Raw genomic sequence first — 20926 nt, forward strand, 5'->3', positions numbered from 1 at the left:
TTTCACTTGTTTGGCAGTTACTTGTTAAAATTAGAACACATGATAACTGCACCTATTGTCAAGATTCACGTTGGCTATGAAAATCCAGTTTTTAAAAATCCAGTTAGTAGTTGAAAATACTTATATTCTTGTTTGTTTTGTTTTGTTTTGTTGTGGGATTTTTGGGGGGGAGGGTAAGAAAAAGATGTAAATTTCAAATTAATTTTCTTATTATTCTGTTGTTGGTTTTGTTTTGAATTGCAGTTATTCAAATTGGGATACACTGTACCAAAGTTGTAAAGATGATCTTCAATAATAACATTTTTTGTTCCTCTTTTTTTTTTTTTTTTTTTTTTTTACCGTTTACTCCAGTTTGTTAGGCAACCTTCTCTGCCTGGTTATGAACTGTAATTATATATCTTTTTCCAACTATAATTTTATACATACAAAGAAAGAAAATAGCTTTAGCTAGCAATTTCAGTTATAAAAGTAATATTTAACTATTGCTGTTTCTGTATAATTCCTGAAACTGATGCTATACTTTACATGTGCGTGTGTGTGTGTTTCAGCCAACAATCCTACACCCAGTACTGAAGACAGTATATCACGGACCACAGAAAGGTGAGAAAATTGTTTGAGAATATTTTGATTGTTTATCATATTTCACAGTAGGAAGTTTGTTTTGTTTAATGACACCACTAGAGCACATGTATTTATTAATCATCGGCTATTGGATGTCAAACATATGGTAATTTTGACAGTCACAGAGAGGAAACCCGCTACTTTTTTTCATTAGGAGCAAGGGATCTTTTATATGCACCATCCCACAAACAAGATAGCACATACCATGGCCTTTGATATACCAGTTGTGGTGCACTGACTTGAGTTTCGCAGTAGGAGGTCATTTGTTTAATGTTGGTAGCTGTGTTAAACAATCACTGAAGCAATATAAAGCAAAAAATAAATTAAAAATAAAATAACATGCAGTGACAATCACAGGCATATCTACAAACAATGAAAACACAACACCCTGTTGCTAGGTCCTTGTCGGTTAAAGCAGCAATTAACACTGGTAGAAATAAGGGAACTCATGGTATTATGGACCAAATTTAATTCACTCCTGACTTTAGTAATGTAGATAAAAAATACAAAGGCTTAATCTGAGATTGAATGTCAGTAATGTGGAATTGAATGTCAGTAAGACAGTCAACGTCCTGATACTATGTATTAAAGGGACTTGCAGCCATTATAAGATTTTTGCGATAACAGAGCCTTGTTGGCGACTACTATTTCATACTAAATACATTTTCTTGTTTAGAATACCAGTCTCTGTATATTGAATGTGTTTGCGATCGTATACTAATGTTTGTAGTACTCAGTTTTTACGTTAATTTGTGATATATATTTGTTCGTACGTACGTACAAAAGTATTGAGAGGTAAAATCCGGTTTGGGCTACTGCAAGCATTCGGACAACAACAAACACCTTGTAAATACAGACACTGATATTCTAAATAAGAAAATGTATTTAATTTGTATGTTACATCATCGAAAAGGCTCTATTGGTCGGAAACATTTTACAATGGTTGTAGACTCAAGACTGTCCCTTTACGGTTCTGGTGGTGGTCACTGTGTGCATTTCTTTTTATGTGATCCCTGATTTCTTTTCATCAGTATTGTCTCGTCTCAATTAATTTTCAGTAGTTACTCTCCAGTGAATCACAAAAGTCCCAGTGTCAGCATACAGTTCAAGATGTCCTCAGATGAAGACGAACTGACGGATCAACAAACCAGTCTTCCTAAGAAAACCCCCACTACTCCCTACATTAAGGAAATCAAGGATGATGAGGGCCATAATAGTAACAGTCCCAATATAAATGGTGCTTCGCTGATTCGCAGACAGACAAGTGTTCACAGCTTTTTCAATATGTCCATCGTTAAAAAAAGCTTAATAGCCGGACCTGTGCAAGACAGCATGGGTAGGTTTGACTTTGACCGAGAACCCAGGGTTTCCTTTCAGAGGAGTATCAGTTACGAGCCTCCAGGAGATGGAGGAAGACTTTGTGAAAGTGCCGTGGAAGAAGCAGAGAATGCTGATGAAAGCTGTTTGTTAATGGTGAGTGGTGCTGTGAAGTATCTAGATTTAAAACATTGTTATATGTATTTCAGGTTTTTTTTAGAAGACCATGATTAGATAAGTGCTTCAATATTTTTGAGTGGTTCTATGAAATGTTTAGATTTTTAAATTTGTATTTCAGTTTTGTGTACAGACATTGATTAAATAAGAACACTATGGGTAAATTTTAAGGATTTTTTGGAGGTAGTCTAAAGGGCAATCAAGAGCTGACATTTCCCATAAAAATCCCAGGCTATCCCGTTTGTTTGTTTAAAACAGATGAAAATTGTTCGCACTTATCTGGAATTCTTGATTTTTAATCATTTGTACAATGTATCCTGTTTTTCGCTGTTTGTCTAAAATTGTCCATGTTCTCCATCCAAAATGTACAATATAGTTTAGATTGGTGTTTTGTATACATTCTGATTGGTGGCTGTGATTTTAGACCATAACGTAACCCTAACCCTAGGGCCAATCACGGTAACCTACCACCAGTATGAACATTTCTGGATTTTTTTTTTTTTTTATAACTTTTATTATCTCTGTTAAAAGAAGAGAAAGAAATTTATTATGTGAATACTGCAATAATTCAGTGTTTTGATTTATTTATGTGCAAACACTGTTTTATATATATGAATTTATTATTACCCATATGGTTAAAAATATCTTGGTACATATCAAAGTGATACGTCCCACTAGAACCAAATGAGTTGAATGATATAAATTAAGGTCAATTATGGGTAATAAATAGGATATTAAACTCGCTACTATTTTGTATCATGTTTATGTCCGCTGTAAAATAATTTTTAATGTCACTCACTAAACCAAATGAGTTTGAATAATATAAATTAAGATCGATTATGGGTAATAAATAGTATATTAAACTCGCTACCATTTCGTATCATGTTTATGTCCCTCATGAAATAGAGCTCGTGACAACTGAAAATTATTTCATACGCGACATAAACATGATACGAAATGAAAGCTTGTTTAATATCTTATAAGTATGTCATCCGTTTTGTTGCATTAATTTACTAATTCAGATATTTATAATTTAACTAAGTATAACCTGTTTTAGATAGCAATATTACATGATGGGAATCCACGAGAATGATTTGTTTTCACGAATGTTTCACTCTACTAATAGACTAACTAATTAAATGGCTGAAGGAATATTTGTTTTCACGAATGTTTGACTCTACTAATAGACTAACTAATTAAATGGCTGAAGGAATATTTGTTTTCACGAATGTTTGACTCTACTAATAGACTAACTAATTAAATGGCTGAAGGAATATTTGTTTTCACGAATGTTTGACTCTACTAATAGACTAACTAATTAAATGGCTGAAGGAATATTTGTTTTCACGAATGTTTGACTCTACTTATAGACTAACTAATTAAATGGCTGAAGGAATATTTGTTTTCACGAATGTTTCACTCTACTTATAGACTAACTAATTAAATGGCTGAAGGAATATTTGTTTTCACGAATGTTTCACTCTACTAATAGACTAACTAATTAAATGGCTGAAGGAATATTTGTTTTCACGAATGTTTCACTCTACTAATAGACTAACTAATTAAATGGCTGAAGGAATATTTGTTTTCACGAATGTTTCACACTACTAATAGACTAACTAATTAAATGGCTGAAGGAATATTTGTTTTCACGAATGTTTCACTCTACTAATAGACTAACTAATTAAATGGCTGAAGGAATATTTGTTTTCACGAATGTTTCACTCTACTAATAGACTAACTAATTAAATGGCTGAAGGAATATTTGTTTTCACGAATGTTTCACTCTACTAATAGACTAACTAATTAAATGGCTGAAGGAATATTTGTTTTCACGAATGTTTGACTCTACTAATAGACTAACTAATTAAATGGCTGAAGGAATATTTGTTTTCACGAATGTTTCACTCTACTAATAGACTAACTAATTAAATGGCTGAAGGAATATTTGTTTTCACGAATGTTTCACTCTACTAATTGACTAACTAATTAAATGGCTGAAGGAATATTTGTTTTCACGAATGTTTCACTCTACTAATAGACTAACTAATTAAATGGCTGAAGGAATATTTGTTTTCACGAATGTTTCACTCTACTAATAGACTAACTAATTAAATGGCTGAAGGAATATTTGTTTTCACGAATGTTTCACTCTACTAATTGACTAACTAATTAAATGGCTAAAGGAATATTTGTTTTCACGAATGTTTGACTCTACTAATAGACTAACTAATTAAATGGCTAAAGGAATATTTGTTTTCACGAATGTTTGACTCTACTAATAGACTAACTAATTAAATGGCTAAAGGAATATTTGTTTTCACGAATGTTTGACTCTACTAATAGACTAACTAATTAAATGGCTAAAGGAATATTTGTTTTCACGAATGTTTGACTCTACTAATAGACTAACTAATTAAATGGTTAAAGGAATATTAGTTTTTAGAAACTGTTTAAAGTTATAGTGGCTACCGTAATAAAACAGAATAACCAACTTGCTACACGGTCTCTCTTTTGTGAATTAATATTGTAAACCGTCATCAAAGTGGTGTGTTTACAACATTAATTCAGTCAAGACAGATAATACATAATACCTTGTAGTTAATGACTTTTTTTCTGTAAGAATTGATGCTCAATATCACAATTAAATGTTTAGTAATAAGAGCAAACATGTATATTTGTATTGTGTGTTACGTACATGTATATTTGTATTGTGTGTTACGTACATGTATACTTGTGTTGTGTGTTACGTACATGTATACTTGTGTTGTGTGTTACGTACATGTATACTTGTGTTGTGTGTTACGTACATGTATACTTGTGTTGTGTGTTACGTACATGTATACTTGTGTTGTGTGTTACGTACATGTATACTTGTGTTGTGTGTTACGTACATGTATACTTGTGTTGTGTGTTACGTACATGTATTCTTGTGTTGTGTGTTACGTACATGTATACTTGTGTTGCGTGTTACGTACATGTATACTTGTGTTGCGTGTTACGTACAATGTATACTTGTGTTGCGTGTTACGTACAATGTATACTTGTGTTGCGTGTTACGTACATGTATACTTGTGTTGCGTGTTACGTACAATGTATACTTGTGTTGCGTGTTACGTACAATGTATACTTGTGTTGCGTGTTACGTACATGTATACTTGTGTTGCGTGTTACATACATGTATATTTGTATTGCGTGTTTCAGACTAACGTTATTTTGTACATACAAATGGAGTTGTGTTCACTCACGCTGAGTGACTGGATGAAGAAGAGAAACACCGACATACACGCTGACTCGAGTGGAGGTGAGTAGAGCTGGGCGGTGTACCGTATATACCGTCCAGTATCGGCATCATGTCAATATCAATTTACTATACCTGCCATTTAGTAAAGCACTAACAATATATATCTGACGAACGCAAAATAGCTGAACAAAATACCGTACTGATACCGAGGTAAATCACCTCAAAAATACTAACACCAATACCAATACCAATACCGATACCAATACCAAACCTCAAATTTCAATACCGCCCAGCTCTAGAGGTGAGTTTATATTAAAGTGTTTAAACCAGTGTGTCTTCAAGACTAATGTGGGATCACAAGCTTTCGGTAGACAAATATTAAATGAATGAGAGATGTAAATTCGCAGCTAACCACATTAAAATGCTCGAGCCAATTTCACAATAAATCGCAACTACCGGTACGTTTATGGTTAGCAGTCATATGTTTACAAGTATTTGGTATCTATTATGTCAGTATGGAAGATCAGTCATGGTAAAGGACAGTAGAAAGTAACTGACGTATATTTTGAACTGTATTATTTGTACTGTATGACACTGTACAAAATGCCAAAATGGGAAAGGTTTCAACATTTATCGGCAGGATGCTGCTGAAATATAGTGAACAAATTATAACAAAATCAGTAATGATTTTACCCTACTAAATCCACAATTAAAAACATTTGGTGAGTTCACACAAGACATAAATATTTTCTTTTGTCTCTGCCTTGATACATAATCCTAGTTTTTCTGCGTTAAATAGTTACCAGATATTTGTAAGTTTACATATAGCTGGTCACCACAAATGTAATTTTACAATATTTTGTGAAATTGGCGTGGTTTTTTTGTTTTTTTAATTCCAAATGTAAACTAGGAAATAGAGTGTGTTTAACAAAACGTCATCGCATTGTAGACAACACCGGTGTCCCTCGTATGGTTATTTCAGTTTCTACTTATTATTTCACACAACTATTTCATCTTTATTTTTATTTTTTAGGTGAAATGTCAATAAACCATGACAATATGCACATATTCAACCAAATCCTGCGAGGGGTCGACTTCATCCACTCTCAAGGCCTGATGCACAGAGATTTGAAAGTAAGATCACTTATTTATTTTTGTACAGTGAAACCCCTCTAAACTGGACACCCTTGGGATCAATAAAAATGTCCAGTATTAAGAGGGATCCAGTTTAAAGAGGTTTAAGTTCTGTACTGGTTTTTAAAAAGGGACTCTGTAAAACGTCCGGTTTTGAGGGAATTCCGGTTTACAGAGGGTCCGGTCTTGAGAGGTTTCACTGTATTACTATTGATGGAAAATCAGCCTCAGTGGCTTAGTGATTAAGCCAAAAAGCCTGAAACTTAATTGCACATAAGCATGCATTTTTTTTTTTTAAGTTGAAAAATTTAATATCATTTACAAATATTTATTCTCATGGCAATAATATACTCTTCAAAAGAAGAAACGCAAAACCACATTGTCGTAACATTTGGAGAATTGATTTAATTATTGAATGGTGAGTCCGATAATTACCAAATGTTGCAGGATTGTTCACAATTCACTCTAGTCCATTGTGAGTAAGTGATAGGACACACCACCAAGGTCAAGGTCATCTGGAGTCAATACCGGGTGTGGCCTCCGCGTGTGTTGACAACTGCCTGGCACCGCCTGCCCATTGAAGCAACCAGAGTACGGATGACGTCCCGGGGGATGGTGGCCCACTCGGCCTGCAAGGCTGCTGCCAGCTCGGGCAGGGTCTGGGGCTGTGGTTGTCGCTGTCGGAGGCGTCGGTCCAACTCGTCCCATAGATGCTCAATTGGGTTCAAATCCGGTGATGTCGATGGCCAAGGAAGGACATTAATGTTGTTGTTCTGTAGGAAAGCCGTTGTGAGACGTGCTGTGTGAGGCCTGGCGTTGTCATGTTGGAACACTGCGTTGGCGTTGGCCATAACTGGAACGATGTGTGGCCGGAGGATCTGGTCAATGTAGCCCTGTGCATTCAGGTTGCCCTGCACGTGGACCAGGTCAGTTCTGCCAGTGTGTGAGATGGCTGCCCACACCATGACACTACCCCCGCCGAATCTGTCCACTTCCTGCACGCAGTTTGCCGCATAATGTTCACCACGACGCCTATACACGCAACATCTTCCATCATGACGTCGGAGCAGAAATCGGGACTCGTCACTGAACCACACCTGTCTCCATCGCAGTTGAGGCCATTGTCGATGAATCTGGCACCACTGCAGTCGGAGTCGACGGTGTTGTGGTGTTAAGATGACACCTCGAACTGGACGTCTGGCACGAATTCCTACCTCACGTAGGCGGTTCCGTACGGTCTGGTCGGATATCCTGCGCAAACCTGGTATTGCTGCGGCTGTGGAGGTGGCAGTAGTCAATCGTTCCCGAAGGTGGTGTACCCGGATGTAGCGGTCCTGCCCGGGGGTAGTGACCCGTGGTCGACCGGATCTAGGGAGGTCACGTGTTGATCCATGTTGCTGGTAACGGTCCCACAGTCTGGAGATGGTGCTTGGGGACACATGGAATGCCCTGGCAACGGCCGTTCTGGATTCGCCTGCGTCTAGTCGGCCGATGGCATTGTTTCTCTGCGGTTCACTGAGACGTGGCATGTCCTGGATTGTCAACTGTCGGCCAGATACAGAGGCCAGGCAAGCGAACACCCTGCACTTTTATGCTGTCGGTGTTCATGTTGCATGTGCAGACAACGCACGTGCAGTGGTGACATGGTTTGCACGTGGCTGCGTTTTTGCGAATATTCACATTTTGGAACTTTATTGTACAGTAGCTGCGTTTTATCGAATGTAACCGTGGGAATGTGTTTGGGACATGCAATGACCTTATATTCACAAAGCATGAACCGGTAGGAAACATAAAATCAGAGTTATAACCCATTTGTACCCTTTTGCGTTTCTTTTTTTGAAGAGTATATAATAACAATTATGTATTAAAATAACTGTATAATACATATATAATAATATTGTCTTACCTTTGATGAAAATTATGGAAAAAATATTTAGAATTTACTTAAATTCCAACAGCCATAATGTTAACAGTGTCAATCTTACATGGTGATACTTTGGACCCATGTTTTTCCTGATTTTTAATATCAAGATGGTAGAACATAACTGTTCATTCAGTATGCAGCCGTTAGTTATGCCATGTATCCAGTCTCCAGTGTGGCAACCAGCTTTTTCTATTTATGTCACCAATTCTGTTACAGCCTAAGAACATATTTCTGCAAGGATTAGATTTACATGTGAAGATTGGAGATTTTGGATTAGCAACAGAAGACTTCCAAGGTTCCAACGGGGAATCAACAATCCTCACCCCTTCCCCTGCAGTTAAAGGTAGTTATTACTCGGGCAGTCGTAAAAACGTCTTGATAAGAGGTTTCTCTTGCTTTTATGGCAGGAATTATGCCAATCATTATTAGCTTTTTATCTTGTGATTTACCGTATATCTTCGCCTGTAAGTCGACCCTGCCTATAAGTCGACCCCCCTTTCTTTGGTAATAAAATCAGCCACTTTTGCTTTGACCCGCTTATAAGTCGACCCAGTTTCTGTGGCAAGTTGTTCTTGACATTACTAAATGATGACAAACATATCATTCTTATTATAAGGTTGTGGTACAAGATTTTCGCTTCACAAACAACAACCGTCGCCATACTTATTTTGTTACTGAAAGTATTTCCTCCATATCAGTATGAGCACCCTCTGAAGTATGTTACGTTTTATAGTAACGTAAAACATTATTTTCATTTGAAGCTAAATGTATGTAAACAAATACAACAAACAAGTTGGGTTTTTTTATATTTACATTTTTACTACAGTTTTTTTTTAATAACATCATTCAGTATTAAATGCAATAAAATGGTGTCCAATTTCAAAATAAACAACTGTCAAAAAAGTACAAAAATAGCGTCTGTTGTATTTACCGTTGAATCATTAATCAAACGCACAATCACTCGGTGACCAACCCCAGAAATCCTCATCCTCACTGTCCGACTCCCCAAACAAGGTTTCGAACTCAGCCAGCGCCATGTTGTCCTGGTACGGATCGTCATCCTCTTGGGTTTCTTCCCCAGCTTCCTGGACTGATTCTGTTTCAGCTGAACTGCCCGTTCCCACCAAGTCATTGTAGAGTTCATCGTCCTCCGTACCATCTAAGGCATTTGAAATGCCACACTTCAGAAACGATTTTCTTACCATTTCATCCGGAATATCGTCCCATGCTTTCTTCACCCATCCACATACAACTTCAATTCCTGGGCGCTTCAAATTCCCTCCCTTTGTGAATTGTTTGGTTCCTTCTACCATCCATTCATTCCACTGTCTCCTCATGTTGCACTTAAATGGCTTGTTTAAGCATACATCTAGCGGTTGCAAAAGAGAAGTCGTTCCTGCGGGGATGACTGCTTGATGCGTTTTCATGCTTCGTAACTTCTTCTTGATGCTGTCCATCAAATGAACACGAAACATGTCCCAAACCAACAGCGACGGGCGATTCAACAGTACCCCGGGCCGTTTATTCCACACATCCATCAGCCACTGGTGAAGAATTTCCTCATCGACCCATCCCTTTGGCTGTGCAGCTATGAGAACACATGGCGTCTTTTCCTTTGGCAGAGTTTTCCTTTTGAAAATCACCATGGGTTTTAACTTAGTTCCGTCTGCCAAACAGGCCAAAACAACAGTGAAATGGGATTTCTCTGCACCACATGTCTTAATAGACACTGTTTTTTCACCTTTCACGTGGACAGTTGAATTTGCAGGCATGTAAAAAAACATCGGTGTTTCGTCCATATTACCAATACTCTGCAGTGAATACAACATATTTTTCCTATCGTCAATCACAAACTTGTGAAACTTTTCCACTTTGTCGTTGACGTCTTTGGGCAACTTCTGCGCGATGTGTGTTCTTTGACGCAGTGCAAGTCCGTGTCGATTCATGAATCGTGTACACCATCCTGCTGAAGCTTTGAAGTCCGATGTTTGTTCGGCAAACTTGTCACTTTTAGAAAGAGTTAGGGCCTTGATGCGTACAGACGTCCGTGTTACGATGTAACCACTTTGCCTGAGTTCCAGGATCCACTCATTCAAGTCATTTTCCATACCCACATATGGACTAGCATTTGATCGCATCTTCTTGAGTGTTTTGGTGCATGTTTGAAGTTTTTCCTTCTTACATCTCCAATCTCGCACTAATTTTTCGCTAACACCGAATTCACGTTCTGCGGCACAGTTATTGTTTTCTTCGGCAAAGGCAATAACCTTAAGCTTAAATGCTGCATCATAAGAATTCCGTTTACGTTTCGGCATTATTGTTAACGGAAAAAAATCGTGGCAATAAAAAAACGGTATACAAATAGCTGTGACGATCGAGGAATGAATAAAGTAATATTTTATGTATATATAAATTATATCCAAATTAATTCGTGTAATTGTAATTGATTACTGCACCAATAAAACATGCCGGTGTTGCCTAATTAATATTCATTAGGTTGGTAAGTAATTGATTACTGCGCCAATGAAACAAGCCGGGTTTGCGTATTTAATATTCATTAGGATGGCCTCGTTTTCATTGGTATCGGAATCACACGAGGTATTGTTTTGGGAGCAGGAAGTTATGCAATGCACGAGTTCTTACTACCGGCCCCGCCATATCACTGGCTGAGTATTAAACAAAGATCGATTTGCCTGTGTTGTTTTAACATTAAAAAAACACACCGACTTCACTACCTTCAAGTTGACCGGATTATGACCCTATGTCACTATCTGTAGATAGTATTGTAAGCCACCTAATTAACCTCTTCTCATGTCTTTTAGTTCAGAGACGGGTGCGTTTGTTTACCGATACGCACTAAGCGGCTTTGTAAAAACAACAATAATGGATGACAATAATCAAATAATGTTTTATTAGAACCTTTTATTACAGTGAATAAACATTAAAGGTAAGTACAGATAGTACTATTGTCAGTTTGAGGCTACTTTAAGATGAGATCGTGATTTAAAAACAAACCCATGACAGACTTGCAAAACGTCATTTACGACATGCCGGAGGAGGATCTTTTTTTTTTCTTTTTTTTTTGTTGACTCTCTTGTAAGTCGACCCCCTGGCCTTTTGTAGAAAATTTTGGTGTAAAAAATTCGACTTATAGGCGAAGATATACGGTAGTGCTTATTAATGAATGACCATGTCTGTGTTAAATAGGACATCACGGTTTGGCGAACTTAGCATGTCACTTATTTGAAATGGAGCTTGCATTTACTTGTCAATATCCAAAACGAAATTGCTAACAATGTAGCTTTTAACAAGTTCTTAAATTGAATAAATAAAACATTTGCTTTTAAAGAATTACCTTGAAAGTGAACAAGGACAACAAACAAGTTATCAGTTGTTATCAAGTTTATGTCCGTCATGGAATAATTTTTGAAAATAAAACCCCCATAAATTTGATAACTAATTCATCTTTTATCGTCTATGTTATCTTTCATATTGATAAAAATAATATCACTTTTCATTATTCACTTGTGTCTTTATATTTTTGTATTTCAGAATTGTTTGTATTTGAACACCACACCTCTGAGGTTGGAACTTACACGTACGCAGCCCCGGAGCAGCGTGAAGGAAGGATATACGATAGCAAGGTATGATAGCTCTTCTAAACTAAACAAGTCTGATCGACTTTCACACTTTCTGCCACATGTGCACATCATGATTAAAATTTGTCACCTATCAGCTTACCTATGTTGATTATTTAAGTATTCAGTGTAGATTACTGTCAAAGATATTTGTGACTACCGTATATTGCCGTGTATTAGTCGACTTTTGAAGTCTAGAAATACTTTCCAAAAGAAGAGTGTCTGCTTATACATGGAGGCAACAAATTGGCGCATGAAATTCCGATCGAAAACACTTCCGACCGCGACTTATAATTTTTATCAGACCCTTACAGCCATTCACAGCTTATGTAACAATAATTTGTGCACAGTATAAATAAAACACCCGATCATGCAATATTATATAGTTGTTTTGTTCTTGAATGCATTAATACTTTGATGAATAATAATAAAAATTATTTGTTTTATTGTCATTTAAATGGTAAAAACGTGTTCTTTCCAACCGTCTGCCATCTTTGTTTGACAGGACCAGTCTTTCACTGACACCTGTGTCTATATCATTTTGTAAGCTCTTATTTGATTGGATCACACGATTTTGCCACCTGCACCAGTATGAACAACAGCCATGGACCACAAAATCATTTGTTTCTGTGTGGGGTGAAACAGGGATTAAACATGCCGGAATGAGTTTATTATTGTTATGATTTATCGGTGCTAAATTATTTTTGCACGGCATGGAAGACGTTAGCATGGCGATAATGATTACCGTGTCTGTAAATAAAGGGGAAGAAAATATAATGAAAAAGAAAAGCACAAGTCTATTTGTTGACAGTATTATTGAAATCAATACAATGTACAACTGGACAAAAGATGACTTCGGATTATTTTGTACTAGATATTTAGGGTCAAACTAAGAGGTCAGCTTATACAAGGAGTCGGCTAATACACGGCAATATACAGTACATTAATACAATTACTTTGTGATACATTGATAAAATTTCACACTTTCTGCCAAATGTGCACATGTTGATTACAATTTGTCACCTATCAGCCTACCTGTGTTGATTATTTAAGTGATTCAGTGTAGATTACAGGTCAAAAATACTTGTGACCACATTAATAGAATTACTTTGTGATACATTGTTGATTACTTAGTAGTATGTTGTTATTGCAGTGTGATATCTACAGCCTGGGTGTGATATTCTTTGAGCAGTATCAGTGTTTTACCACCGAGATGGAGCGACACAAACAGATCAAAGACCTTCGAGCTGGGAATCTACCGCAGGAGTTTGTCGATAACTGGCCCTCACAGGTTTGTCTTAACAATTTCTCCTGTTCCGTAGGTGCGAGACACAGCCCAGCGGTAAATCGCTCGCCAGATGCGCTGTCGGTTTGGGATCAGTCCCAGTCAGTTGGCCCATTTGGCTATATCTCCCTCCAGCCAGTGCACCACGACTGATATATCAAAGGCCATGGTATGTGCTATCCTGTCTATGGGATAGTGCATATAAAAGATCCCTTACTGCTAATTGAAAAGAGTAGCCCATGAAGTGGCGACCGCGGGTTTCCTCCCTCAGTATCTGTGTGGTCCTTAACCATTTGTCCGATGCAATGGTAAATAAAATGTGTTGAGTGTGTCGTTTAATAAACCATTTCCTTCCTGTTCTGTAATTACAGAACATTACAAGACTTAATGCATTCAAGAAATAATGTTCATTTATCATGAAGCTTTTAGCATTGTGAAAAGTACCATGTCCTACTGGAGCCTGTCACTTTGATAAATAGCATATTTTTTTGAAAACCATAATGTATTTTCTATGGAAGAAATATTTCTGTATTGTCATGTCAGATTTAATGGTAACAAATTTTATTACAAGGTGGTGTACAGGATTTTAAAGATACTTTTTTTTTTTAATTCATAAATTTCCAAAATGTTTACAACTTATAGTTTTTACTTTGTATTTAAAAAACAAAGACTCTAAAATTTTAAAAGAAAATTAAAAATAGAATGTTGCTTTCAGTATTTATCTATATTGTGATAAAACATATATTTATTTTTTATAGGCAAAGGCAGTGAAGGAAATGACAAAGTCGTTTCCCCAGGAGAGACCGACAGCGAAATCTCTTTTGATGAGTGATCTGTTCCTGACTAAAGATCAGGTAAAATAACAAAAAGAGTGTTACTAATGTTTTTTTATATACCCCAGGCTTAAACTAGTACATAGATGTCATACAACATTTTAGCTATATTTGTCACGTACACAAGTGACAGAATGGTGGACAACAAATTATTTTAGTTTATTAGCATTCTGAAGCAGTCTTTGCAGACTAGATACTTGATTTTAAAAAACTAAAAATTAAAGGGACAGACCCTAGTTTCAACCCGTGAAAATTAACATAAGTTTATTTAATCTACAAACCTGTAACACATTTGGATAGTTACAACTGAATGAAACATAAGTCTGTGACTTTGAAATGGCGAAATACCCTCTAAAAATAGACTAAACTCGATTCCATAGCCGTTACTTATCAGATGCACGTGCGTTTTAAAAAATATGAGAAATGCATTTTGTGATATTAAAAACACCAGGATGACCAAAAACACTTCGAATGTATGGAAATGGATAATCTAAACAATAAAATGTAAGTAAAGTATGATTTGTGTTATCATAAATGGCTCAAATTGTCAAAAATATGACTTAGTGTTTAAAACTAGGGTATGTCCCTTTAAGTGTTTAAATTTTATTTATTTATTTTCCATTATTAACATACTGAAGCGGTTTTTGGATTTTCATTAAGTTAAAGTTTGTTTTGTTTACTAACATCACTAGACCACATTAATTTATTAATCATCGGCTATTAGATGTCAAACATTTGGTAATTTTTGGCTCAAAGTCTTGAAGGAAACCCGCTACATTTTCCTCTTAGTAGCAAAATATTTTTATATGCACTTTCCCACAGACAAGACAACAGATGCTACAGCAGGCCTGCATAAATTGCACGAACGACCGTTTCATTCGTGCATCGGTTATGCCATTTTATTTGGCATAACCGATTTACCGTTTGTGTAAAATTTACTGAATGGTTAGTCTCGGCAATGTACCAACATATCTTTATCGCGAGTACAAACATTAGACTTGTTGCCGAAGCAGTGCTTTTTCGTAGCGTGTAACGTAACCAGTCAAGTTTGTATAAATATTTTGCGAAATAGGTGTATTCCCATTGGTTGTTAGAAGGCGTTATAGCCGAATTTAACCAATCAAAAATGGTGACATTGTGATGGTCATTACAATCTCGAACTGGATCAGCAACCAGAGTAAACCAGAGTCACAGTGACCCTATTATTAACTTTAATTCTGAATCAAATAGTGACTATGACGACGATGACAATAGTGTCGGTGATAATGACAGTGACAGTATCAGTATCCCCTGTTCCTCAGATGAGGAAGATGGCACAGAGTCTCTCACTTAGGACTAAATGTCATGACATTATATACACATAAAAGACTAATATTATAAAATTAATGGTAAAAGATTGCCTTGCAGTGAATTTATTTACACGTAGTTATGCACATATGATGATGTGCTTTATATAATAGGTCAAGCCTGACATTCACTATATTTTGGTAATTTATTACAATAGTCCTAATTATTATTATTATTTTCAAATCTCTTAAACATTTGTATACGTATACTTTTTACTTACCATTGCCACTCTCTTGTTTCTCAAAATTAAGTAATTTTCTTTTTTAATTATAAAGAAAAAAACACAGGTTATGCAAACCAAAATAGGTTATGCAAAATCTTTTGGCATAACCCCTTTTCAGGTTATGCAAATTTTTAATTTGTGCAGGCCTGTACAGCCTTTGATATACCAGTTGTGGTGGACTGGTTGGGATTGGAAAAAGCCCAATCACAGAGTGGTGCCTCTGAGGTGGTTTGATTCTATAATGCATTGCAAGCACCTCGGACAGATAGATATATATTTTTTAAAGTGCTTTAATCTCCTTCCCCATTATTAACAAGGGGTGGGACGTAGCCCAGTGGTAAAGCATTTGCTTGATGCGCGGTCGGGCTGGGATCGATCCCCGTCAGTGGACCCATTGGGCTATTTCTCATTCCAGTCAGTGCTCCACAACTGGTGTAACAAAGGCCATGGTATGTACTATCCTGTCTGTGGGATGGTGCATTTAAAAGATCCCTAGCTGCTAATCAAAAAGAGTAGCCTATGAAGTGGTGACAGCAGGTTTCCTCTCTCAATATCTGTGTGTTCCTTAACCATATGTCTGATGCCATATAACCATAAATAAAATGTTTTGAGTGCGTCGTTAAATAAAACATTTCCTTCTTTCCATTATTAACAATCTAAATCAGTCTTGGCAAATTTGGTACGGAGATTTTGTTCTCTTAGTATTTCAAAAGTGTTTTATTTATCTATTATTTTAGATTATTAACAATCTGAAGCAGAAATCTAAAGACGACGAGTCAGAAATAGCCAAGCTACGACAGCAACTCAGAGAGTACGATCGTCTTGTTCAGGAAAAAGATCAGGTCATTCTGGAGAAAGACCAGATCATCATGGAGATGTCCACTCAGTTGAAACAGATGCAGTTCCAGTCCTTTTTACCAGGATAGCAGACCATAAAGAATGAAAATGGTGGATTCTGAACCACCCTGGAACAAAGATTTTATATCCTGAAGTAGGATAAAATGTTCACAGACTACAGTTCACATCTGTTCCTTTAGGCAAGGATATCATAAGAAAGGAAGTGATAGACCCTGAACAGCCATGGAAGTGATTGTGTATCCTGAAGTAGGATCAAATGTTCACAGATTACATTTCACATCTGTTCTTTTAGGCAAGGATATCATAAGAAAGGAAGTGATAGACCCTGAACAGCCATGGAAGTGATTGTGTATCCTGAAGTAGGATCAAATGTTCACAGACTACATTTCACATCTGTTCTTTTAGGCAAGGATATCATAAGAAAGGAAGTGATAGACCCTGAACAGCCATGGAAGTGATTGTGTATCCTGAAGTAGGATCAAATGTTCACAGACTACATTTCACATCTGTTCTTTTAGGCAAGGATATCATAAGGAAGGAAGTGATAGACTCTGAACAGCCATGGAAGTGATTGTGTATCCTGAAGTAGGATCAAATGTTCACAGACTACAGTTCACATCTGTTCTTTTAGGCAAGGATATCATAAGGAAGGAAGTGATAGACTCTGAACAGCTGTAGAAAAGATTATGGATCCTGAAATAGGATAAAATGTTTGCTAACTGCAATTTGAATCTCTTGAAAACAATAGCCTATGAATGGAAATGCTAGATCCTGAACCATCTTAAAAACGATTTTGTTTCCTAAAACAGGGTTACAATTTAGAGAATTTCTGTTTGAATCTTTTTTTGTCACAAGACTAGGATACAGTAAGAAACAAGATGCTGTATTCAAAACAAGCACTGAGAAAGATTTCCCAACTTGCAAGAGAATAAACATCTGATAGTAGCAAGTTCAGTGTCCTTTCTCTGAAAAAGAGTTACCGTTACGGTTATGTTATAGTCTGTCATAGCAGGATAGTGTATCTGCTGGTAATATTTCAAGAAAGCATGTGCTATATACAGGCATTGAATCTGAGGATATATTTATTTCCCAGGATTCCATCAGAATCATAAACATTATTTAATATGGATATTTTGGGATTCTGTCTCATAATTTTTACTCTTCTGACCCAGAATCTAAGATTCACAGATACACAGAATCATGCTAAATTCACAGCCTGGGTATATTTGTAAAAATGTATTAGCCTGTGACTTGATGAATACTCTCTGCCCAAATAACCTGCAAACCATGCCTTTATGACCAGTTGACTTTGGTATAAGAGTTAAAACCTACTTACAGTGTAGAAAGGTTATACCAAAGTGCTGTTACAGGTGCTTGTTATAAAAGGTTCCACTTTTACAGGTGCTTGTTGTAAAAAGGTTTCATACATAGGCTTTTCATGGAATAAAGTATTTTCTTGTGGTATTATACAATGTTAAATATGTGCCTATGAAACTGCATATATATTATAGAGGATAATAAATGAATTGCCAGTTTATGTCCCGAGTGAAATAATATTTTTCGCTTGTCACAGGTTTTAGTGAGTGACAAATGAAAATTGTTTTACATTATAAATTTGATAACAACTGGTACCAAGTTTGTTATTCTATTTATTACCTCAGCTATTTTTTCCTTTATTTTCCATTATTCATATGTGTGCATAAATACAGAAATGATGCAAACCACTTTACACAATGTTCTGAGTATTGTTACAACTTTGGTTGTTTTTTTTACAGTCACAGATAATTAAAACAAAGTTCTGTTTATTCTGTTAACAAAAATCTGTAATCAGTTGTATTAAAATAACATCTTATTACACATTTAACACTAAAAACCGAGAGGCGTTGATACAAAGTCTCATGCATGTTTGCCAAATTGTGATTACCTTGTATTCACTGGTTTGTAAATTGTTCATTAATATTGTATGTTACACCAATGCAAGGTAATTTCTCTGTGAGGAATTATGATTTTTATTTCCCAGTTATGAGTGTTTGCTGGGGGAATTATTGATATCTATTTTCCCCAAAATGTGTGTTCTGTATTATGTCTTCATGAACTAAGTTCAAGAAGAGAATATGTTTTCCATAATAGAAAATTCTATGTATGTTCAGGTTAAAAGTCTGTGTTCAATTTTGACCATTATTGTGAGGATTATACTGTTATAAATGTGTTCAAATTTCTTATGACAATTTTATGAACTATAATTACTTATAATTACTTTTCGAAAAAAAAAACCCACCCAATTAAATCAGCTCAGTAAAAACATGGAATTCACCATAAACCTTGAATGTACCATTCCAAAATGTCATTAGAAGTGTGAACAGTTTAAAAAAAAATGTTTTGTTTAACGACACTACTAGAGCACATTGATTTATTAATCATTGGATATTGGATGTCAGACATTTGGTCTTTTTGACACATAGAGAGGAAACCTGCTACATTTTTCCATTAGTAGCAAGGGATCTTTTATATGCACCATCCCACAGACATGATAGCACATACCACAGCCTTTGATATACCAGTCATGCACTAGCTAGAGCAAGAAATAGCCAAATTGGCCCATGGACGGGGATCGATCCTAGACCCGACTGTGCATCAAGCGAGCATTTTCCCACTGGGTTACGTCCCACCCTATGTGTGAACAGAGACATGACTGTTCAAAGCAGCGCTGGTGTATCAGTGTCGTAGTGCATGGATCTCGTAGGAGAACACGACCCCTTCCCCAGTCATACTTTATTAGGACCCACCCTCTACAAAATAAAAAGAAGGAAGGAAGGAAATGTTTTATTTAACGACACACTCAACACATTTTATTTACGGTTGTATGACATCGGACATATGGTTAAGGACCACACACATATTGAGAGGAAACCCCGTTGCCACTTCATGGGCTATTTTTGATTAGCAGCAAGGGTTCTTTTATATGCACCATCCCACAGATAGGATAGTATATACCACAGCCTTTGTTATATCAAATGTGGAACATTGGCTGGAATGAGAAATAGCGCAATTGGCCCACTGACTGGAATCAATCCTAGATCGATCGCACATCAGGTGAGTGCTGTACCACTGAAAATAAAAAGAAGTCTGTACTAAACGTTGTTTTGTTTTGGGGGGTGGGGGGTTGTAATGTTCTCCAACAAAGTATAATTTTGAAATTAGATCTTGTATTTCAAAAATTACACTCCGAACCATTTAATAGTTATAACAATGTTTTTGTAACATTATGTATGATGGAACACACAGAAAAATATATGAGGTATCTTGGGTAGATATCTTATATCTTCTGAAATACCTTTTAATTTTGCTCATTTTGTTTTGATTGAATATGTTTTTATGTGAGTTTTATATATTACAAATGTTTTAGTTTTCTAATGAAATCAGCATTATGAATTATTAAATAATGTGTGTGTACACGATGAGTGATAATTTAATAAAAGTTATTAAATATTGCAGGTTTTCTTTTGGTATTGTGAATTTTACACGTTTATTGAACTATGTAAAATAAGTGAGCAACATACATGTAGGGATCCAATTGTGTATAATCAAAACCGTTTAGCGTAGCCTTTGGAATACTAGTACAGGGAAAACCCCATCAGGTCCATGACAGAACAGGAATCTATTCAGAAAGAAATTTTGTAGTTTGTAGCTCGTTTATTTTTTTGGCAAATACATGTCTACATTATAAAATGTACAATTTATTTACATTTTTTCATTGGAATTTCTCTATAACAAATGCATTTATGGATATCGTAATGTTTTGTAGTATCAATATTGATTTTTAAAAAAAATAATTATGAATGTACAATTTTTTTTTTTTTTTCCCAAAGGCCAAATGAAATTTGTAATAATTTGGCCAAAAATAATAATAACCAAATGTATTTATCCGTATAATGCTTTATATACTCTTCAAAAGAAGAAACGCAAAACCACATTGTCGTAACATTTGGAGAATTGATTTAATTATTGAATGGTGAGTCCGATAATTACCAAATGTTGCAGGATTGTTCACAATTCACTCTAGTCCATTGTGAGTAAGTGATAGGACACACCACCAAGGTCAAGGTCATCTGGAGTCAATACCGGGTGTGGCCTCCGCATGTGTTGACAACTGCCTGGCACCGCCTGCCCATTGAAGCAACCAGAGTACGGATGACGTCCCGGGGGATGGTGGCCCACTCGGCCTGCAAGGCTGCTGCCAGCTCGGGCAGGGTCTGGGGCTGTGGTTGTCGCTGTCGGAAGCGTCGGTCCAACTCGTCCCATAGATGCTCAATTGGGTTCAAATC

General features: G+C 36.2%; 1 protein-coding gene across 3 annotated transcripts in view; it reads left to right on the forward strand.

Annotated features, from left to right (window-relative positions):
- The window catches only part of LOC121388720 (eukaryotic translation initiation factor 2-alpha kinase 1-like), a 34053-nt gene extending 14971 nt beyond the window's left edge, over window positions 1-19082 (forward strand). For 2 of the 3 annotated variants that reach the window (XM_041520188.1, XM_041520189.1), the window contains exons 9-17: window positions 549-600; window positions 1680-2094; window positions 5320-5419; window positions 6393-6493; window positions 8634-8760; window positions 11970-12061; window positions 13209-13346; window positions 14099-14194; window positions 16481-19082. In XM_041520188.1, coding sequence (XP_041376122.1) covers window positions 549-600; window positions 1680-2094; window positions 5320-5419; window positions 6393-6493; window positions 8634-8760; window positions 11970-12061; window positions 13209-13346; window positions 14099-14194; window positions 16481-16669 — 1310 coding nt within the window. In that variant the 3' untranslated portion in view covers window positions 16670-19082. The remainder of the gene's footprint in view (window positions 1-548; window positions 601-1679; window positions 2095-5319; window positions 5420-6392; window positions 6494-8633; window positions 8761-11969; window positions 12062-13208; window positions 13347-14098; window positions 14195-16480) is intronic. The other variant, XM_041520190.1, reaches the window with a different exon arrangement.
- The last annotated feature ends 1844 nt before the right edge of the window (window positions 19083-20926 follow it).

This window comes from Gigantopelta aegis, chromosome 14 (assembly GCF_016097555.1).
Source record: "Gigantopelta aegis isolate Gae_Host chromosome 14, Gae_host_genome, whole genome shotgun sequence".
NCBI lineage: Eukaryota > Metazoa > Mollusca > Gastropoda > Neomphalida > Peltospiridae > Gigantopelta > Gigantopelta aegis.